The sequence below is a fragment of the Bombus terrestris genome, chromosome 1 (genome assembly GCF_910591885.1).
Source record: "Bombus terrestris chromosome 1, iyBomTerr1.2, whole genome shotgun sequence".
Taxonomy (NCBI): domain Eukaryota; kingdom Metazoa; phylum Arthropoda; class Insecta; order Hymenoptera; family Apidae; genus Bombus; species Bombus terrestris.
In genome coordinates this window covers 935,409-958,481 of record NC_063269.1, presented here as the reverse complement: position 1 = coordinate 958,481, position 23,073 = coordinate 935,409, and the positions used below count along the sequence as shown (strand labels likewise).

At 44.8% G+C, this 23,073-nt stretch overlaps 1 protein-coding gene and 2 long non-coding RNA genes across 19 annotated transcripts in view; 1 reads left to right on the top strand and 2 right to left on the bottom strand.

Annotated features, from left to right (window-relative positions):
- Positions 1-614: 614 nt before the first annotated feature.
- LOC100647405 (actin-binding LIM protein 2) overlaps positions 615-23,073 on the top strand; it is a 30,527-nt gene continuing 8,068 nt past the window's right edge. For 3 of the 13 annotated variants that reach the window (XM_012316058.3, XM_012315994.3, XM_012315683.3), the window contains exons 1-9: positions 7,275-7,743; positions 17,803-17,963; positions 18,358-18,523; positions 19,306-19,543; positions 19,929-20,247; positions 21,406-21,477; positions 22,108-22,294; positions 22,460-22,719; positions 22,803-23,064. In XM_012316058.3, coding sequence (XP_012171448.1) covers positions 7,653-7,743; positions 17,803-17,963; positions 18,358-18,523; positions 19,306-19,543; positions 19,929-20,247; positions 21,406-21,477; positions 22,108-22,294; positions 22,460-22,719; positions 22,803-23,064 — 1,756 coding nt within the window. In that variant the 5' untranslated portion in view covers positions 7,275-7,652. Of the gene's footprint in view, positions 822-7,269; positions 7,744-17,802; positions 17,964-18,357; positions 18,524-19,305; positions 19,544-19,928; positions 20,248-21,405; positions 21,478-22,107; positions 22,295-22,459; positions 22,720-22,802; positions 23,065-23,073 lie in introns of those variants that run through there. The other 10 variants (XR_007227751.1, XM_020863580.2, XM_012315747.3 and 7 more) reach the window with 8 other exon arrangements.
- Positions 7,493-15,512, bottom strand: LOC105666407. Of its 5 annotated transcripts, none has more exons than XR_007227779.1 (3): positions 13,820-15,512; positions 10,254-11,471; positions 7,493-10,179 (listed from the first exon to the last, which is right to left on the bottom strand). It is a non-coding gene; the product is annotated as an uncharacterized LOC105666407 (long non-coding RNA). The 5 variants fall into 5 exon arrangements; XR_007227780.1 differs by having other exon boundaries at positions 7,493-11,471; positions 13,820-13,864; positions 13,957-15,512; XR_001099275.3 differs by having other exon boundaries at positions 7,493-11,471; positions 13,820-14,611; positions 14,690-15,512.
- LOC125387209 lies at positions 17,430-17,809 on the bottom strand. Its single transcript, XR_007227781.1, has 2 exons — positions 17,661-17,809; positions 17,430-17,588 (listed from the first exon to the last, which is right to left on the bottom strand). It is a non-coding gene; the product is annotated as an uncharacterized LOC125387209 (long non-coding RNA).

Below are 23,073 nucleotides of genomic sequence, written 5' to 3'. Positions count from 1 at the left end.
AACCGTATATCCCATTCAAATTCATTTGAAATTCAATCACCGACATTATCCCATTATATTTGCAAAAATGCAAATGGTATTCGTGTATTAATGAATTATTTATCCCGCGTAATACGTAACAATAAATTTATAACGTCGTTCGAACATTATGATGTCAATTAAGAACACATTAAATATATGTACTTACTACATCGAAATTGTGAACTGTAGCGAAATAGATCGAGATTATGCAGGAAATCGTTCGACTTGACCATTTACTGGCGATGAAATACGATCCAATAAGCTGCTAATTCATAATTTCACAAATACAGAAAGCACGATATAAACAGAAACGTTGCTCTTGTTTGGCGCCATTTTGCGAAAACATACGAATAAAATTTCAATCTACGATAGCATAATATAGGCTTGCTTTATTTTGTTGTTCCACCTCAATTTATTAACGACTTTGTTAGAAATACATCGAATAGGATAACTACGACCAAAGGGACAATAAAATATCGCTGAATTTATCAGTAGACGAAACGTTAGAAAAATTTTCCCAAAATTTGTCCGACACGTATAGCTAGGAGATTGGAATCGTAGATACGGTAGTGAAGACGATGGACGCGCCTGCGCATTGTCGCGCTCGCTTGCCACTACAATGTCGGACGTCGAGCGTTCGGTAGTAAGACGGTCTCTTGCGTTTTTCGCGATTTCCTAAGTGAAATTTCGCGGCCGTGTCGTTTTTATTCGTAACCGATATTATAATATGATCGTGTAACCGATCGTTTACGACGAACCGCCGTTAGAAGCATCGTAGCTTGTGCCAGTCGGAAAGATGGGTGAGTAAAAGGCGGAAACCAAGTGGTGAATGCCGGCTAGCTTTTCTCTCTCTCCGCGGCTTCGCTATTCTCGGCGAACGTGTGTGCGTGGCTCGTGTGCTTCCCATTGCCAAAGAGTTGGAAACCGTGTGTGTGCGGGGTACGCCCCTGTATCGTGCGGTTTCCTTTTGATTTTCACGGTCTTTTCCTCGTGATGAAGACGTCCAATGTTTTCTGAAAGGATCGTACTCTAAACTTACTCGGGGGGCTATAAATAGGTGGATCCATCGGTTTGACGTTTCCTAGGGTGAGCCCCCCCTCCGACGTTTGTACCTCCATCGACTGTTTCTCCTGTTCATTTTGTTTTCCCGCTATTTGAGAGTGACCTGCATTCTCGAGTGATGCTGGTTCGTATCCGATCTTCACCTAGGGTTGCCACCTTTACAGCGATTTTCACGGGACAGCCCACTTCTCTTTTCTCCTAGTCACACTTTTTTCCACGAGCTTCATTGATTTAACAGAGGCAGAAAAACAAAGTAACGCATCGCGTGCCATTCAGCCTTTTCAACGTGCCATAACTGTTGCGTAATCCCGCGCGTTTAGAATACAAATGTTAATTTCTACAATTCCCGGTCTCTTCAACGTCAAATATACATGAGAGTTTCTCGCAAAATACATAGGAATTATTTCAAGGAAATAGTCTACAACGTCGTTGGTTCGCATAAGACTTTTCAAGCTGTCCTCGCGAACCTGGTATATATATATATATATATATAATAGGCAAATCGAGATTGTTTCTTTCCAAACGACATAAAAGCATTCTTTTCGTTGATCGCCTGAAGCGTAAAATATGGACTCGAGTCGAATTCTGTCCGTAGTCCGTGTGCGTGTAGCAGCTATTGCAGGACAGAATCTGAGGACGCCACGCTCGTAAATTTGCTCACGCAATTATGCGTTCTACCCACGCAACCGTACCTCGCACGATGTGCCGTGTGTGCGCTTCAATACCTATGCAACGTCGAGAGGAGTAGCGACGTACTGCAACGCGAATTTCACCAGCTACAGTACCGCATTCTGCGACAAAGGCTACGCTACTGCCCATTATTTTTTCTCGTCTTTCATTTTATTTCGATGCTACTCTATTCAGTTTCGCTTTCTCGATATATTTAAATACACCGATTTCAATTTATTCCATCGTTTACTACGTAAACGGGTCAACGAGGAGGGAGGCTTATCGTTCGTTAAACATCGAATTGAATATCAATCCTGTACATACGAGGCAAATATAGCGGCGCGCTTAATGAATCGTCCCGCTTTTTCTAAAGTAATATGTAGCGTGGCGTCGTGCGCGTCCATTGCCTTTAAATATTGACTTCCCTCGAGTATAATCGCCATATTATCTATGCCGCAGGAAATTACACTCGCCATTAACGTGCTTAAATTTTGTCGCATACTTGGCATATTTGGACGTCGTTACATAGCTATCTTTATCGCTTACTATATATTCTACGTATAGCACATCGTCGAGAATATAATTAAAGCGTATAATTAGAAATAATTCACGTTCAGATCGATCTTCGTATAGAACGACTTAGGTCGATCACCCTGAATTAGTTGGCCCTTTCCGCAGAAATCGAGCTACGTTTCGTCTCGCGCAAGCCCCCTTTTCGCGCCTATTCCAACCAAGTTTTAAATAATACGCCGATCGGCGAGTAGTATTGATTTTTCTTTTCTTTCGCGTCCCTTGTATATTGACATACATTTGGTACAAGGGTCCTATCCGTGGAGAATGTCGTTAACTCCGTTGCCGGCTTTCAGTGAAACTGCAAGCGCTGCAGATCGATACCACCCGCCCCCTCGTGCCCGATTCACGCTGCGCCACTAACCGGAAGGGACAATCCCGTCGAGTGAAATGCATCGAAATTGGCGTGGTCGTGCGCCCTTTTTAACGCAAGCAGTACACGCTGTGCATACGGCGGATCTTGCACGAACGACGACTGAAAATTCAGATGAATGCGTCAGAACCGTGCCACGTGGAATCTTATCGCGGGGCCGTAATAAACGGTAAATAATCGACGAGGAAGTGGTTAAACGCGAACAAGTTGATCGAAACTACGGAATAAAGCCGTTTTTATACCGAGATTACGTTCTTGTTGAGAAACCTGATTCGAAAATAGAGCAAGTATGGCTGCAACAATGTTTCTATCCGAAGAAAGAGACAGATGTTTGCTGCTGCGGTTACGCGAGTTACGTGTCTGGTGCGTTCGACGGAATCTAATTTATACAGGCTGACCCAATTTTAGCGATTCCTATAAATCCCGTAGATAGTTTAGGAATTGCGAATAAAAGGAAAGTAACGTTTTAGGAAATGCCAGTATTTCGCCAGGCTTTGTTCTCAGCTTCTAACAGAAAGTCGGAGATTCAAAAAGATTTCATCTACCTCGTATAAAGGTCATTCACCCAAACTCTCGGTCCTTTTTCTCTAATACCTACGAATCGATATTCTACCTCTACCTCTAGTCGTATTCTGGAAAGGTTACTGCTAGATGGAGGTCCTTCGAGGAAGTCACCGGAGTGGATGTAACGTAACTCCTTGATTACACAAGCTGTGGATTGCGACGAAATATTGTTTATTATCCCATAAGCAGATATGGTTACGTCTGAATATTAATTCGTCACGTTCGTCTGCGATTCTGCCTGTTGCCCACGGGCAAGTGGTAGGAAAAAATACGTCCTCTTTTTCTACAAGCATCTCTAGATGCTATATTAAAATTTCGCGCTAAATTCCTAGAGTATATATTTCCGCTTTATCGAGAAGTCGCTAACAACCGTTGCAAGCTACTGGAATCTCCGACACGAGCAAAATCGATGTTAAATGTCAGGGCACACGGCCGAGACTCGCTGGAAGCAACCGTTGAAAAAGCAGGAGAAAGCAGGAGTGTATACGTCGAAGCGAGAACAAACGAAAGTTGTCTTCCGAAGCTCGATTCTCTACTCTCGCCGCATCGATCGATCAAAGATGCCGATTAAAGTATATAAATTCGAGATACGTGTATTCCGATAGAAACGTATTTTTAAGCTTACTGCTTGATCAACCGGTCGATTACAAAATTACGAGAATGACACGCAGATTGCGAACGAATCGAGAAAAATATTTTATCGCGTGTGAACGAGGTACGAACCAGTTGGCACGAGATGCGAATGCTGTTCGGTTTGCGGAGGGTTAACGCGTATCAAATTCGCGAAACACAGAAAGAAAATCACACGAGTCTCTGACTCGCTCGCTACTTAATTGTCTTATCATGGAAACAAGTTGAGCGTGACAAAATGGTAACGCACGAAGGACTTAAGTCTTCTTAAACGGATTGACGTTTTCTGTGTACGTAAGTACACTCTTCTATACGATCTTCTCACGCGTTGTTTAGCCTGTTGAAAGCATTATAAAGTCGATGAGATAACGGAGACGTTATTGAGTAGAGATTTCCGACGTCTCGCATTTTCGCAAAGATAAGTGCACGCGCGATAACGTATCGAACGACGATCAGAGTTACGAGTGGAAAAAATGATGGCGGAGTAAGGAGGGACCGGTCGTCGGAAGCGCGGCCTTTCGATAACGACTGCGCACCAGGTAAGAAAGGAGGTTTAAAAAGCCGCTACGCGACTCGGTCACGCAGGTATCGACACTCGACGCGCATCACGCTCTGCCGTCTTATTTTTCTCTCTCGTTTCGCGTTTCTTCGATTCGTTGCACGATACCAGTCGTCACGCATTCCTGATCCGCGCCCTGATCGATCACGCCCCGCTCATCTTTCATCCATGCGCTTCGTTCTTTCTCTCTCTTTTTACTCTATTAACAGAATCGTTGTACATTCAAATCGTTTCTCTCCTCGCGAAAATTCCTTAGATTTGTCTTTACATTATAGTTATATGTATATTGTTACACATATTACAGATTCATAGACGATTCAGAAGACGATAGAGAGAATTTTCTAAGCGTAGTTTGAAATTCACGGTATATGAATATAGACAGGTAGTCTCTTCCCACTTTTCATAATGATCCTTGTTACGTCCGGTGACTCTTTGCATAAACCAGAATCCATCCCTTGGTCAAGACTGCAACTAGCTTTGCAAATAGAATTAATCCACAATAATCCTAAGGAACCGTCATAAAATTAACCACTTTTACTTTATCAATGCCTTTAAGTGCTATAAAACATCTTCGAGTCGAGACGTTCCTTAGGGTTATTGTACAATCGGATAAAAAATGGGAAAAGCAGGTTTTTGGGCTAACCAACACCCTTCGATAGTTTTCCTCCGCGACAGCATCGTCATCGAACTTTATTGGATTTTCATCTTTTGGCCAGTCACTATCTCGATTGGTTTTCCGTTCATCGATCGGTCATCATCTTAACTTGTTACTTACGCTTCGCTGAGAATACATCTAGACGCACCACGCGTAACGACTTATATCTACAAGGTTGTTAGAATAAACCGTATATTTTAATCCGTTAACTAAGCGTTATCATCAGCTCAACCACCACTATTATCCTAACCGAAATAGGAGATCGACCGAATCGTGGCGTCGATTATCGCTTCTTCGCGATCGCGTTTCCCCGCGAAACGATCGAACAGTCTCGTTGCATCGAGACACCCTGTATTTATGTATCGCTCTATAAATGAATGTACAGTGTACACACGTGGCGCGTGCGGGAACGTACACAGGTGTTCGATGACTATAATCAAGCATCGAAAGCTGTTTCAGTTTACAAGCGAAACGTACTTTATCGTCAAAGTACCGAACCTTTTCTTTTATGACTAATCCCTTAATTTCAATCGTTTGAACGATCGATGAACGTAGTGCGTCGATCGTCGTCGAATATAGAAAAATCGAAAAAGACATTTAACAGATATATGTACATCTAAATCCTATATTTCCAATTGCCATTGCGTAAATTTTATATTTGATCGCAAGGTATTTATTAATAACGTGTATACGTGCCTGTAACGCATACCAGTACTATCTGAAAGCAGATAAGCCCTGGTCGGTATAGAATTTCCTCTTGTTGCATATATATCTGGTAATGTAATAACACGGTCGCGTAATTGATTTCGAGATAAAACACGGTCGTATCGTGCGCGAGCTATGGCCAACTATTCGGATCTCGTTTTCATCCTTGATCGAGTTTCTTCTCCAAAATGGAGATCCATCGACCGAATGGTTAAAAATTGGGCCTATCAAAGCGACCGAACTTCGTTGATCTTAACGAACTATCGAGAATCTTGAGACAAATTTATCGTCTGACAATGAATATTTGTCGTGTATGGCAGCTGATTGCCGATGGTTGTAATTGCACGTACAAGTTTCTGCTTGTTTCTCGGTAAAGAAGGGTAAATAGAAATTTATGCAAGCTCTCTTGCGTGTTCGTTCGTTGGTCCTCGACCTAATGACACCGCTCTCCGCGCCGCCTGTATAGTTACCATACGTGACTCGATGCTGCAAATAGTACCGAGAAACGTGAATGAGAACTGCAAAGTAAGATTATCATATTTTCCAGTCCTACCGTTAATTATTTCAAGAGGACGCGACGCTGGTTATTATTCCGCTGCTATTCTAGCACGTAAGATTTCTTTTCCGTGATACGCCGCGTACCTTGATGACCCTCGCTTGTAGACATCGCGTAGACTCGTTGCTTCTTCGGCGGTCGAAAAGCCGATTAGGATTGTCACGCTCTTTTTAAGCATTTGATCACAGTGTCGTCGTAATCGTATCCGTTATCCTCGTTTACCCCATAAACGCGATAATTGCCCACCCGTACAAAGAGCTATGGCAAGTTATTTTAAGGAAAAAATGAAATAGAGACGCGCGATGCAAGATACTGCGGTTTTGAAATAACCCGGGAGGTATCGCCCGATTAAATATACCTGCACGCTGACTGGAAACAGCTCGCGTTCCATTAATAAGCCTTCCATTGCAAATAATCTGCGCTTTGGAGCTCGCGGATGATTTTACATTTCGTACCTCCGCCGCTATGCGATATCGAAAGCTATTTCGTAGCATCTACGAAGATATGTATACGTAGATGTTTAAAATTTAAGGCAATACGAACAGAGGCATCCGATCGTCCGTTAAAAGCGATCTTTGCTTTTAAATCATTTTCTTAGAAACGCGTGGACAGGCAAGGAAGACAAGAAATATGGAAACACCACTGAATTACATAACAGTCGCCGAGTTTCGTCGGTCTCCGAGCAAAGACTTCCATTTACGGCTGGACGCACGAATTAATCGGTGAGATCGACGCGTCGATACACAGGTATTTTCGGCGTGGATCGAGGAGCCGAGATCGTCGATGTGCACGCGTGCAATCACGGCGGAGGGACGGCCGTGAAAAGTAAACGTCAGTGTTGCCGCAGTCGGTTGACAATCGGAACTCGACGCACGAATCTCAGCGCCTCCGGTCTCGATCGCTCTCCGCCGCAGCCGCTCTCGTCAGTCAGTCGGCGATCGGCGCTCGTGCTGTTGATTTCGTACGCTTCGGTGACTGCGAATCTGCTACATCGATCGCGATCGCTACCCGTCGTACGGGCGTTCGTGCGAATCTTTCAAAGTGTCGCCGAGTGTCTCGAAATTGTAAATTTTTCGTTCGAAGGTTCTGTCCCGCCTTGTACTCGTTACTTCCTTTTCCCCCTCGGGGTGATCGTATCGAGGAGTTTGATAGATCCTTCGTTGCTTCCAATCGTGATACGGATCGATTATCTTATCGCAGCCCGACCAGAGACGAGAAGAGGAGAAGGTGTAGATCGCCTTGTGGGATTATCGCGAATATTACGCGATCATCGCGAGCAGCCGATATAATGAAGTCGAAGACGAGCGAGAATTTTATTGCGAGTGAAAGTAACGGGGTCAAGAGGGAGCAGCAATCGAAGCAGAAACAACTCAAGAGTGGTAAGAGGTTGTTTTCGTATCGAATAAAAACTGCAACCCGAGACAATCACGCTTGAAAATGACGCCGAGTTATATTTAACGGTACGAAAAACCGCGTACAGTGGGTGTTTGGAATCAAGCGTTTTGCCTTCGCGATCCTCCGGTTGTATCGAGCAGCGGTGTTCTTCCGCTCTGATTAAATTGAAAAGATCGAAAACGTTACTAACTCCCACTCCCTATCCCGATATTATTCCGCATATATTTACGTTGGTACAAGCAAATATAATGTACTCGCAAGAAAACTTTCGCGAGCGTTGACTCGGTTCCTGCCTTACGGTCTAACTCCAGAGTTGAGCAAAGGGACCTTGAATTTCTCGTTAATCGATCAACCACGATAGGCAGATGTAATTGCGTCGATTCGCAAAATCGCACGTAACGCTCGACCACCGTGTGACATCATCCGCGACTCTTAGATAACGCCGAGGAGGTTTTGTTTTTGATGGAAAATGTTCAAATTTGAAATCAGCGACGACTGGATACTAGAACCGATAGCGACTGCACGATTAGATAAGGCGACGAATAGCCAAGTGGAACAGTCGCCGATCTTAAAAAAGAATGGAAAGCGATAATGGCCACTCGTATAATCGACGTTTTCCTTCGAGTTTGCTCGCTGACACGCGAAAAGTTCATCGGTACGGTCCCTTTCTTTCCGCCGTTTCCTCGAACGGCTCGTCACGATTTTCTCCCCCCGATGTTCGTGACGTGACCAGCAAAAAGAACGTGACTGTTCAGACACGATCGATGCATCTTTAAGCAGAGAACGCCGATGAAAAGCCCCGAGAAAGGAGTAACAACTTTCTCGCTACTCGCACAAAGATGAATAATCCCATGTTTCGAGATTTTTTCCTTCCTTCGAAATTCATCTAGCGAATTTTAATATTCCTTCGCGTTAATTTTGCATCGACTCGTCAAACGTTCTCTCGTTAAAAATGTTAACCTAAGATAGGTTCCCATCGGGTGCACGGTGTTTCCCACGTGTGAAGCACGGTTCGATATCATCTAGCGCGTAATTGTTTCTCATTGATTAGAAATTAATGGAAATCAGAGAAAGACGAGAAAGCTGCACCACGTGACTCCTTCGCATCGTGGCTAGTAATTATCGCGATATCGTTTCGCTAATCGCTCGGCAACGCCTCGATGAAAGTTAAGTGGCCGTTGTATACAGGCCACTTTGTAATTCAATTCTTCGTGCATTTGTTTCTCGTGGGCTGCCGCCCGATCATGTTCGATACATTATTAAATAGTTGTAACACACAGCCACGATGCGGTTAATTGCACACAAAAGATGCATCGCATCCTGTTGCATAAGCAACGAATGATTACGGTGTTTCGCTTCGCTATGCGTTCTTTTAATTACTTCAGGTTACAGCGAACGTGCTTCGACGTCGGTATGCTGCTACTACGTTTCTTTGTCCTTTTGGTAGCGCGATTTTCAAAAAACGTTTAATCCTCTGCTTGTATCTGTCGGATATTTCAAAACTGGATATTGATGATAACGCTTTGGACTATTATCGAATCGTAACGAATGATTTAGTGGCACATGCTTGGTTCTGTTTGATAGGCTGTGCAAAAATACCGATAACCGTAGAACGAGCATTTAAAAGGCTTTGATAAGGTGGAATCGCCGCGACGGAATCTTAGTCTGTACGTAATCGTAGTAACGGTTGGAAAATACCGCAGTTATACGGACCAAGAAATTCGTAAGTCGAATCTTTCTAATAACTCTTCGATGTTTTGGTATGGAACGCCAACGGTGTGGTGCTACGTTCGTCTAACTCGTGCCGTTTGATAGCTTCGACGAGCTGAATGTTCGACGAAAATTTGCAAGTTCGTTTCTGTTGCTCGAAAACGATGCGTAATTATCCATTAGATACGTTCGATCGTTGGTCGATTCGTGTGTGACCCAGAGTGCATTAGGAGAAAGAGCCGGCCACTTAGGGGTCGTCGTGTTTGACCCCACTTTACGACATCCTATTTAGACCACTTATGAATCATATTAACATACCGAAGTGGAGAGGAACGTACGTGGAACGGGTTACGCTCTGGATGATGGATTGCCATTACGAGCTGAATCGTGCGACATCGTGGAGCGAGCGAAACCGGTTTCCTCCTGCGTCAAGGGAAAAAAATCCGCACGGTTTTCAGCGGTTTCGTCGATCACAGTAACGTTATCTAACATTGTAGAACGGTGAATTGGCAGCGTGAAACGAATCGAACGTAGAACGGACGCTGCTGAGTTCAAAGTTCCTTTTTCTCCGGACGCGTACATCCGTGGCCTTAGGGGATCGATCGATTTCCTCGAGACCAGAGAACAACCAGGGCACTCGTCTTACTTCGTTTCATTATTGCTGCGACCCGCTTTAAGGGACGAATCAAGGGGTGAAAGGCGGTAAAGTCCTGTGGTTTGTTTAAAGTAACCCTCGTTACAAAAATGGATACAAGAGAATTGATCGGCTGCCATTTATGTGAACCTTCCTGTAGCCTTTATGTCGTCGTGCATCCCTTACAAGTACACGAACACCACCAACGCGCTCGCGCGTCTTAATGAGATTAAATAGATTCTAAACCAGTCCGTGTATTTATACCTCAACGGAGCAAGATTCGTTAAGGAGAACCGAGTATCACGTTGAACGACTAACGTAACGGAAATATAGCACACGAGCAGGTCTTTGACCCGCGGAATTAATAAACAAGGAATTTAGGATCGGGTTTTCGGTAACCTGGAAACACGGTTTCGCCCGACATCCCATTTAAACGAACTTATGAATCGTATTAACGCGATGAGGTGTACGTGGGACGACGCGCGTGTGGGTGAACCGCAATTGCGTAACTTTTCCTTTTTTCCAGATCCCTGTTCCGTCGTTTCGAACACGTAATTATTTACGTCAATGAATTCCCATCGTACTAGAACGTTTAACGAACGAGTGTCCGAAAGAGTTCGGCGGTGAAGAACGAAGAAAAAGTCCGAGGCACGAGCGGTGTTTCGTAGGTGTCGTAGATCGTAGTTCCGCTCGATCGTCGTTCGTTAGAAATTCTGGCCTCCTCCTACGAACTCTTACCGGATTGCGCGCCACTAACGCGCTGGATTCCACGTCAGAAATGTCTGCGGGGACTATCGAGCATTGTTTCTACACGGCGCGTACAAATGGCACGCGCGTTCGCCATTGCAGAACGTCACGCGCGAAAAATAGTGACGGGTCGAGGAAATGGATAAACGTGCTCCATTTTCGCCAAAGCGATCGTCGCTTTCGACTATTTCTCCTCCATCTTATCGTTGCTTATCGCCGCTTTGGCTTAGAATCGGAACGAGGTCGTCTGAGATTACTCGTAGACGGGATTTCTTGCTCGTGCGCTGGTATGCGTAGCTTGCGGTAGCTGGTCTATCCAATTATTCCAATCAATTGTTCTAATATTATGGCGTTTTGAAATATTTCTGCAAAGTGTAAATGTATCGAGGTGGTCTTTTACGCGTATCTGACAGAGCATCGGCCTCGTTACTAACAGTCGATGCGAATGGTAAATAAGACCAAAGGCCTTCCATGATTCTCACGACGATATCACAATGATACCGTACAGTTTGTATTCGTCGTTCTTCCCGTCATTTCATTCTTCACGACCATCGTCGTGACTAACCGTAATCAGCCACTAATAGCTTCACGGCTACGATTGAACGGACCTCCGTAGAAGTTCTGTAAAAATTACGAACAGAGTGTTAGTAAAAAATATTTTAGGATCGTTCTAAACCTGCTACGATTCAACGAGTAACAGCTATCGCGTGCTATAAGGTTAAATCAATGGATTCTACGGGGTTGCTATTCGCGCGATCTTGTGTCGGACTTCCTCCGACGAGTAGCTGTTAATTCTACACGAGCAGTCGATCGAAAGCTAGCGTAAATTTAAGGCGGCAGTGACGCGTGGTCGTGGAGGGTGTGCCGTTTCGACGGAGCAAACTCTGTTTATTCCATACAGAACACGCCTCGTATCGAAGTTTCTCGCTAACAATGAGTTTCATAGCGGACTCGCGGTATCGTATCGTATCGTATCGTATCGTATCGATGTGGAAATTGCAGCTTTGTTGCCAAATGGAACCAAACAGAGAATCTTCGTCTGTGAAACCGCAAATAATTTCTGGCGAAATTGTTCCTTGATTCTATACACCGCCGCGTTTTAACTATCAACGAGCAGAGCAGGTAGATGGAAATTGCTCGTCATCGAGCCCTCCTATAGACGGTTAAAATCGCTCGCGGAAAATACAGCCGCGTGAGAATTGCTTTTAACTCACGTGACAGCACGGTGACGTCAAATATACGAACGGCGAGTCGGCGTGATGTCATCGCGTATTTTTAAATTTGTCGCCGTGTGAACGTGGTAAACACGGATTTTTGACAATCGTACGTATTTTTGGATTTGCTTTATCGCGATCGATAAAAAGAGTGGAAAGAATTTTGGACAGGTGCGTTTGCAATTTCAATTATATTGTATTAATGGCAGGAGTTACGTCCGAACGCTTATCTTATCTCGATTTTTCGATAAATGCTTCGATAAATACTTCGATAAATAAACGGTTCTATCTGACTCGCGATTCGACCATATCGTTCCGTTTGAGTGTATCCATGATTTGGCGATTCAGCTCGGTGTCACCATGGCTAAACGAGGCTAAACGAGACGAGCGAGAAAGCTTGATTTATACATCCGGAAAACGAGACTGATCGTCTCGCCGTAGCGAAAAAACGTCACGTATCTCCTGACAAATCGACGCGTCTTCGATACACTCGGTACGATGTAATTATTTGGTTCGCGTATACGTACAGGCAGGTTCGGAAGTTTCTAAATTTAACTTGAAAAGCTATTTTGTACATTTACCACAAACACGCTCGTTAGGTTCTACTTTCCAAGTTTGCAAAATGTTACACGTTGTATTGCACGAGGTAACGGCAATAAACTATTCTTATCTTCGTACGTTCTACGTATTTCTACGCACGAAAATATAATTTCCTCGAGTCGTTATATCTTGTGAAAGCTCGCACCGACGCGACCAATTAAAATTGGACCTTCTATTCGTCTCCGATGGCCACCGAAATTCGGCGATCTCATCTTTGAATCATCTCGTATTTTCGTTCGGATGATGGCATCGCCTTGGCCGTCGGTAGACACAGGAGTTTCGTACGTGAAATTTGCACACGAATCGCAGCCGCATTTTTTTCACGAAAGAAAAGAAACGCAAAAGTATCCATCGATCCATCGAGAAAGCGAATTACGAGTTGGTCCTGCCGCGACCGCCAAATGTTCCACCATACTCGACGGAAATAAGATTGTTTGCATAACGATCGATCGACTCTGAACGACGAGATAAACCAGTCTTCCTTCTTTTCCGGTCGATGAATCTTAAGTTTTGTCCCCGTCTCGTTTCTTTTTCCTACGTAACAATATTCCAATTCGTAGATAGATGGAGATAATTGATGAACGCCGTGTACACGAAGAAAGACTGAATCATTGAATTAGTAGAACCGGATTCTCTCGTACACATGGGAAAGTTCTTCCATCGGTTCATCATCGAGGCTGTCACGCAAACCTCGAAGCTCTATATCCAGTCTAACCAAGATTAATCCTAGATTGGCATCCTTGCATCATAGAGTCGATTCCCCGTAATTTGAATCAAGTTATATACTCGATTGTTCTTGCCTTTGGTTTACTTAGCTATGATTTATAATTTATCGTATAAACTATAAAATACGAATCAAAAGTAAATAAAGTCAAACATAAAGTATCGTGATTTAACAATAGGACCAATAGGAGAGCATTTCCAAGGTAAACCTTAGAGATCGCTCGGATTTACTGGATGTACGTTAATTGAATGGTCGTTGCGTTTCCCGAGGCGAGAAAGGAACGTTTCATTTCACCGCGAGGAAGCCGTGAACGACGGAGAAAAAGTTGCGGCGTGAGTCAGCCCGCCGCTCGGACTGGTCGTGTGACGATCGTACTGTTATTTCCTTTAACGCGTTTGCCGGTTCTACTAGCCGAGCAAAGAGGTACTTACTTACGTTCGTGGTTGTCTTCTCGCTAGTCATCGTCGTATACGGGGCTAGCAGCCGGACATTAAAAAGGAAAAAGGAAAGAGTCGATTGTTGCGTAACCAAGTATATCTCAAGTTGTACGTATATCTGTTATTCCAACCTTTGTCTTCCTCGATGACAACGCAGACGCGAAGGATAGATCGCGTCGTTACACGAAGGGTGGCTAGTTTTAGCTTGTCCAAACATCGAGTCGGAGGGTCACGCCTTAGGAGAAACGTGGCGCTACGTTGAAATAAACTCGAGCAATTGGCACCACACGCAGGATGTTGGAAGGTGTAGCGTTATAAAGAAATTTATTTTTAGCTTGCTAGGAAACTTGGTATATATATTACTTTAAGAATACCGTAGGAAGCGCAGGAAAGATATCGCGGTACAGATAAAATAAAGTAATTAGAATTATACGAACGATAAAGCAGAGATACTACGATAATAGTTTATTCGTGATTCGTTCAACGTGGCACGTTTCTTTCAGACTCTATTCTCTTTGAACTTTGACTCTCGCTCCCAACTTGGACGATTCCCGCTGACACACGACGCGCGTGCGACTAGAAACACATTTAGCACTTGCTTTATGCGCGTTTCTTAAATCGCTCGTCGATCGTTTCCGATAGTCCGTCATAAGCGTTCTCTCAGTCTTGCTTCGTCCGTTCGAATTCCCATTCCTACGATACCGAGAACTGGAACAAACTGCTACTTATACCGAAGTCTCAAAACTCGACCCTGGACTCTGGAGAACGTGGTAATATACCGAAAACCTGGAAGTTTATATCGTCGAGGACGCGATACCACGTTAGAAATTGCTCGATCCAAACCACAAGGGAATGTAATAATACCTGAGAAACAGTAAGACTTGATTTACGGAGAACACTGTGTCCAAGGATGTCCTAGATTCGGTTTACAGCGGGAGATCGTAACATCTCGACACCTTACGACCTTGGCAAATTACTGGCATCGATGGCGTCTAACTTTTTCCGGTTAATCTGCTCCGTGAGACCGCTTATAAGCTTTACGTAATCGAACCGTGCACATCCGAGTATTTACTCTCTAGGTCGGCACAGGTCATACCGAAATAAAAAATCTTGTCGAGTGGTACGAACGTAAGCGTATCGTTACGCGATCAGCGATCCCCGTTCCCTTTTCTCCTTCCTTCCTTCCTTCCAAGAAAACTTTCTTCTTAATCGTTTTATCGAGAGGTTTCATCGGTCGAACGTTGTCTTGACGCACGGCCAAGTATCTGCCACGTCATTTAAACGTTAATTACGATCGACGCGAGGTACACAGTGATTGGTACGATCGCCGTTAAACAGCGTATCGAGCGAGCGTCCAATTAACGTAAAAACCGGGCGGCCGTGCGGTTTTTGCGTTACCAAGCACGTGGATAATTGAAAAGTAGACGCGAAACACACCGAAATGTCGATTAACCCAATGGAAAGCGGCAGACGTTGAAAATTATTGCGAAAGATCTTTGCATCGTGCTGGTTTTATCGTACGCAACGCAACGATTCGATCGCGCGACGACGGAATCGTTCTTTCGAACCGACAGAGTCTCGACGACCACAAATTCACGACCACGTTCGAGACTACACCTGGCCCGACCGCTTCCAACGCTGGTAAAAGAGTCAGACCTTCACCCGGATTCGATACGCGGCTCGCGTGTAAGCGTAAGCACTCTGACAAGTGCTCGAGCCGCCTTTTTCTTCGTCCCCCTCCATCTTTTTCACTCTTTTTATTTTCGTTGTTCTCTCGCTTTTTTCTCCATTTTTTTCTCTTGCTCGTCGTGTCGCTTCGCAGACGGCACATTGACGCACGCGGTAAGCAGGCTTTGAGTCACGCTTTAGAAGTTGGACGACGAACGGATTACGCGTGTAACGCGCCATATTCGAGCGATACGTGCGTCGCGTGCCGATTGGGTCCAACTCCATCGAATAAGCCGACCCGTCAGGAACACGATCATCTTACGAGTTTCGTGAATCGATTATGCGCCAGTGTGCGCACGGGTGAAACAGCCGGTTAGCTTGACCGATCCGACTGAAAATTCACGAGAAACGCGGCAACTTACCTTTACAGATTACGACAGATCTATCCGCTAGTTTTTGAAATAATTAGAGGAGAAAGAGGCGGTAATTGTCCGTGTGGAGTTAGGCCGGTAGAAAGGTAAAAGAGAAATCGAGCTCGATCGCGGGAGATAAATGGAATTTCGAGATGCGCAAGATTTCGTTTGAAATTTTCATCGTTCTCACAGCTGTTCTCCATCGTTTGATTATTTGATCGTTGCGAATTGGCGATGCTCTGGCATAAATGTTGAAAAGACTGGTATCTAGAACGTTTGTATCGCGCAAGAATATCACTGCTATTACCATGATCCAATTAGAGAGCTGCCGTTCACAAACGATAAGAATCAAAAGCTGTTTTTAAAGAAACAGTCGATGCAACGAGAACGTTTCCGTTTCCTAGAAACAAGTTACGGTAGAGGATGTAAAACCCACGAGCAGTTCCACTCCATTTGCTATTAATTGGCGTGACGGGTAAATTTCAGAGCTATCCGTTCGAGTCTGGACAAAGTGGTCGGACAAATTTCTTCGTAAAGAACGCGACTATTATCCGAACAGAAATGGATAAAACGAAGGAGTACTCGTTTGTGCGCGACTTTTCTCCCCGACGAGTGAAAGACCGACAGTCGTAGATAAAAGTTCGGGCTGGGAAGAGATTTCCTTTCTCCTCGCGAAAACAATGCGTTGAAGAAATTAACGGTCGACGATAACGAGACCAGTTCGCTCGAGATCGGTTGGGAGGACGATCGTTGCACGTGGCGCGAGCTCGTTATCTATGGTTATGGTGTTCATCGAACTAAGATCGATAAATTAAGTTGGCGGCTCAACGTTAACCCTAATAAACGCGGTCACAGAACAACACCCGTATCACCCTTCGCGGCATTTCGCGATCGCGATAAAAATACCAGGCAATCGGCCTGTCAGACATCAACCCGTTAGTCATTTCGCGCGATTAATCATCCGACGTTGAATGCAAAAACGAACGAACGTAGAAATAGTTTGTTTTTAATTCGCTGGATTTATAGCGTACACCCTGATTATCGCGGAAAATAGTTCTACTATCGTTCCAGCATACAACGAGTTACGTACTGTTTGAGTTCCTAGAACTCGGTTGCTTTGTACACGCAATACGGACCTTTTTCTCTTTCACCGTCGTCGATCGAGTCTTAAAGTATTGGTTGCGAATAAAGAGCGATTCTAGAAATGCAAGTGGAGATTCGAATGCGCGATGCTACGTACAAAGATCGAATCTCGTACGTGAGAATTCTTTAAGAGTGCTGCAGCATGATGGGAAAGAGTCGGAGTTGTTGGAGAATTGTCAGAATGTCGTCGAACGGGCGTCGTGCGAACAGGAACTTCGTAGTCGCGTAGTGAACGCTAGCAAAGAAAATTTCATTTGGTCCATCTGTTGCGAATTCTCGACTAACTGGCGGTCAATGAGGTTGCGACTGATCGGTTGACATCGCGAACCTTGAACGAGATTTAAGACTCAAGGTGGAGGTAAATTAAAGATGCGGAGTAGTATTATGTTCAGTTAATTTATTTGCACTGTATAATATAACGCGAAGAGTATGACGATCCTTCCGATCTTACGATTGTGTAGCCTCGTGGTCGCATATCCTCTGGTATCGCTGATTGACGCGGGATGTTTACTTTAGAGTTGACCCATCGGACACTTAGGCTGTTAATTAACCTATCGATGAGGTCCTCGTCGTAAGGTTTAAAACTTGACAGATAGGAAATTCGCACTTACTCAAGAGAGGCAGGTGTGCTGTCCGAGTTCAAACGGACGTCCACTCGAAATCGCGAACACTATCCACCGATGCTGCTACACCTTAAACGATTCGTTGTATCCTGTATCTCGTATAAAATCGCGCCGTTCTTTTTCATTACAGGTAAAACGTTCTGTCAGTCCTGCAAGAAGAAGTGCAGCGGGGAGGTGCTACGAGTGCAGGACAAGTATTTCCACATAGGGTGTTTCAAGTGTGCTCAGTGCAACGCGAGCTTGGCACAGGGTGGCTTTTTCGCGCGCGAGGGCTCTTACTACTGCACGAAGGTACTGGAACGTACGAATAAGAAACCAAGGCGACGATAAGAATGACGTAGAAAGCGAGAGGACCGCGATTATATAGAGCGCGTAACTCGAGACGCGATAAATAGACTCGTTTGCTTTTCTTCTTGTATCTCGTAGTTTTGCCTCGAAATATTTGACAGAGAACAAAAGGACGAAACAGTCGCGGTATATCGCGTTACAGAACGTTGCAGAAATTCCCAATAAAATCTCCGCGTAAGATTCGCTAAAAGCTGTTCGTTCGTTCGGAGTATTTATCTTGGCGAATACGCAAATAAAGCATCGCGTCCGGTGCGACGACGAATTTCACGGGCTGCCTGCGCGATACGATGTCTGGTGAATAGTCGGTAACGGACTTGCGGATTTGTTAATTTTTCAGGATTACAGAGAACGTTGGGGGACAAAGTGCGCAGGTTGCGGAGAATACGTGGAGGGCGACGTGGTTACCGCGGGGGACAAGCACGCCTTCCATCCGAATTGTTTCCATTGCCAGCGGTGTAGGCAACCGTTACTCGGCCAAGGGACCAAGGTGTCCCTCGTTCAAGGTGAGCTTCCTTCCAGGATCAGCGAAACGGTCGTACCTCGTAAGGAGTGCGAGGTTCGAGTTCGTTGCTATTCGATCGGCGCAATTGGAGTACCGGTAAACCTGTTAAAGCAAATTACCACTTAGGTGTATATCGTCATCGAACGAGGCTACGCTCGCGTGGCCTTGTAACGATTACGCGGCGAACGCTTAAAAATATGCGTGCCTCGAAACGAGCGTATCGCGAGTTAAACTTGCCCCGTTTCGCTTCTCCCCATTGTTTTCCCGTGCAAATATTTATGCGCATCTTTTACCATTGCTTTATCGATCTGGCTGGACGAGGATGCCGATAAAGCTGCGTATTTTTAGAGCGCTAGTTCCACAAATACACGCACGAAGCTTCGATTCTCTGTTTCTCTTTCCGACCTTTCAACTCCACCGATTAAAAGCACATAGAGCGCGTTCAGAGAAAATTGGCCCTCGAAAGGACACGAAGAAACGCCTTGATCGGATCGTAACGATGAACGGCGACCAAGTACGGTCGGTTATTTATACGCGAAAATACGTAAATCGAACGACCAAACGGGCCACGAATGCTTCTTCTCCGCGAGTTGACGTTACGCCGCGTTGTTTGTACGCGTACAAACGATGAATCAGCCGCGAAGATACGGCGCGCGTGATCGTTGATTCGTGTTCGTTTCTCGAATAAAAGACAATAGAGCGTATGCGTCAGCGAGTCGGTCGTTCGCGGTCAGATCGTCGACCGGATCTGTCCAATCTCGACTAACCGAGCGTTATCTATAGGTCAAGCTCTGTGTCATCGATGCGTCGGTATCCCGGTTCGAGAAGCCTCGACGCCGGTCGGCAATAGCTCCGCTACCAGAGGATCCGGAGACGGGCCCTCCGACCCCGGTGCCTGCGCTGGTTGCGGAAACCAATTACGAGAAGGTCAAGCTTTGGTCGCTCTCGATCGACAGTGGCACGTATGGTGCTTCAAGTGTCACACCTGTGACACCGTGCTTCACGGAGAATACATGGGAAAGTGAGTGGGAAAATTGGTTATCCGTTTCTCATCCCTCGAACATCTACTTTACATTCCATATCTCCGATTTGGTATTCTACGATGACTTTGATCGTATCGAGAGATTTCTAATTGGAGATCGTAGAGCTTGTAAACTTTTCATCGAATAAATAGGTGTAGTTTATATATATATATATAAACACAGCTAAGTGAAAAAGAAACTAGAGAAAGCACGATTTAGAAAAGAGCTCGAGCAGCGTTGAAATTTCGCTGGTTTTTGATAGCCAGAGCAAATTGCCGTGCATTAATATTTACCTAATGCGCGAGATTAGGATCGGAGAAAGCCAAGATCGTCCGCCAAACACAGATACCGGTACCAACGAAATTCCTCCACTTTGATTAACAGAGATGGAGTGCCTTACTGCGAGAAGGATTATCAGAAGCAGTTCGGCGTGAAATGCGCCTACTGCAACCGTTACATCAGCGGAAAGGTGTTACAGGCCGGAGACAATCACCACTTTCATCCGACCTGTGCTCGTTGCACCAAGTGCGGCGATCCTTTCGGCGATGGAGAGGAAATGTATTTGCAGGGTGCAGCCATATGGCATCCCCGTTGCGGTCCGGGTCCTAGCGGTCCGAACGGTATCGTGAATGGTCACGGCGAAGCTCACACGCCACAGCATCGAGAGTCAGAACGGATTTCCAGCAGCGCTTCGGAGATGCAGGTAAGACCGCGAGAATCCAAGGGATCGAAGAAGTGAAAAGTTGAAGACCGTCGGCCGTTTCGCTATTTTCATCGAGATGACGATCGCTTTCGATCGATCGTTAAGAAAATAGGATCGAGGTTTCCGAAATTTTTACTTTATCGTAACCGCGGACCGTTAAATTGGAACTGGCGAGAACTGTATATTGTTTCTGTAAAATATTGTATCATACGTGTATATTCGTTGTTACTGCGTATTCGTTTGTGTATAGATGGTGGTCGGTCCGTTTGTTTCGTCATTTTATCGTTATTCGTCTTGATCACTGAGCAGCGATTGTTTTGCCATTCATTTTTCATGGAATCATTCACGCGTCATTGAACTTGGTAGAAGAAGCGCACACCATTAGCATTTTCCGTGCGGATGTAATATCTAACGTCGCCCGCTTCTATACGTTACGTTATAATGCCGTGATCAATCGCCGCATATAACATTCATTTCGAACGTCGACATTCGTAATTGCACGTCGCTGTCTACGTTCGCCAATTGCATTTTTTTCTCCTTCAGTTGCATCGTACACCGTTGAACGACCTAAATCGTGTCCGTGCGCATACTTGAATTTTGAAGTTCGCTATATCCGATTGTAGAAGAGACAAAAAAAGTAACCAAAAGAGAGGAGGAAGTATGTTGCCTTCGAGCCGGTTCTGGCCCGAAAAAACACGAAACACGAAGTTCAGCTTGCATCGTGCTTATATTTGGACTGTTGTACAACACGTATTTCATGCGAAACGCTCTTTGCTGCTCGGTTAATTTTTCTGTTCGATATACACAGCCACTTAGAGTAGATCATTCTAGAACCTAAAGTATCTACCTTTTTTTACTCGTAACCAGCTTTGTGTATAGCTTCGTTTCCATTTTATTCGACGATATATATACGTATTACGTGGCTTTTAACATGCATTTGTTTCTTAACATGTCGTAATTTTGCCGCACGCTTCGATGTCCCAACTTTTATATACACACATATGTGTGTGTGTGTATATATATACACACACACACACATATATACGTACATACATCAACAGTTTACTACATGATTTTTTATCTTTTTTATTATTTTTCATTTTTATTATTGCTTTCTTAATTGTTGTTTCCTTTTTTTGGCACGGTCATTGTGTATAGTTTTCATTGCGGTCACGCACGCCAAGCCTGAACGGATCACTCTGCAGCCCTTACAGCAGCCTCAGTCGCAAGGTATGCCATGTATCTCCTAGCCTAGCACACAAGTACTCTCTCAAGAGACACCTTCGATTACTTAATAAATACTACTTTAAAACGGTTCGTAGATGTCCGCGATTTTATTCTGTAACGGTTAGTTTCGTTAAGGGTTTGAAACCTTTCTTCGCTGGTGGTGGATGGTGTGTAGCGCCCTCCAAAATGTTCCATTACTCGGTCATCTTTTTACTTTAAAACGATCTTGAGTAACTACGATACAACATTGGATGAATCTTCGAACGGCAATGCATAATTTCCAACTAACCTTGTATCGCTCCTCTGCCCAGCCTTCGAACGATATTAGAGTGTCTTGAATATAACGGGGCTTCTAGTCAACAGAGATACTACGTTTCATCAAAAACCTTTCAAGATGACGTCATTATGTCAATTTATTCGCAAATCCTTGACGAAGCTGGCGTATGCGATCGTACAAGGTTTTTTAGTGGTATTCCTAGCAGCGGGTTATCTTGAGAGAGAATCGAAGCGCGTTGAGTTTTTATCTTCATTTGCCGAGTAAATAGCTAAAAATTAGCCGTATGAGAGACGCTTTACGATCCATCGAACAGAGAGAACGAGTTTAGCCGTGATAATATACGTTAATTGCCTCAGTATTACCCTGCGCGAACTGGCAGTCCTGGACTGATATTGCGAGAGTACGGACGTGGTCCATCCGAAGACGTGTCTAGGATTTATACTTATTCGTACTTGACCGAAACGCCGAGCCAAGGATACTTGAGACGTCCGATACAGCCGTACGACAAACCACCGACTAGCCCACACTTTCATAGACCTAGCTGTAAGTACCTACATTTCTTTCTCTTAAGATCGAATGTAACGAAATTCTACCGCGAACGAGAAAAAGAAAGGACAATCGATTCTCTGGCGCAGCGTAGCGAAATATAGAAATTGGATCGTGGACGATATACACGCGTCACTAAAATGTGTCATCGTTTTATTTCAGCGTCGCGTTCGATAAGAAGCAGTGGCGGACGCAGCAGCCGATCTGGAATGCGTGCTCTGGTCGATGCTCTCAGCGAGACCAGGCCCAAGTCACCGGCCAGTCAAGTAGATAATGACGAGCCAATAGAGCTAGCGCATTATCCGGACGCCATGAAACCTCCTCCTGGAACCAAGCCGCCGATCGAAAGAGACGATTTCCCTGCCCCGCCTTATCCCTATACAGATCCTGAGAGACGTAGACGATGGTCTGACACTTACAAGGTATTACCGCGAATGCCGCTTACTTTGTAAGCGGCATTTCTACGTATTTTATTCTCGATTCGACGTTTCATCCACGATTTCAGGGTGTACCTGCATCGGATGACGAGGACGAGGTGGACAACAAGACGTATATAAAAGAGGTGGAGGAGAAGCTAAAGAAAGAACAGGACGAGCTAAGCAAAATCGACACTGGAATAGCCAAGGTGTTCTTGCAAGATCGTGAAAAGGATCGGGAAAATTTGAGACACAAGGCCGCGAACGTCGATCCAAGAAACGCATCGAGAACTCCATCGGCTGCCAGAGAACCGACATACAGATTGCGATACGAGAGTCCGGTTGGCGCTTGTAAGTTAT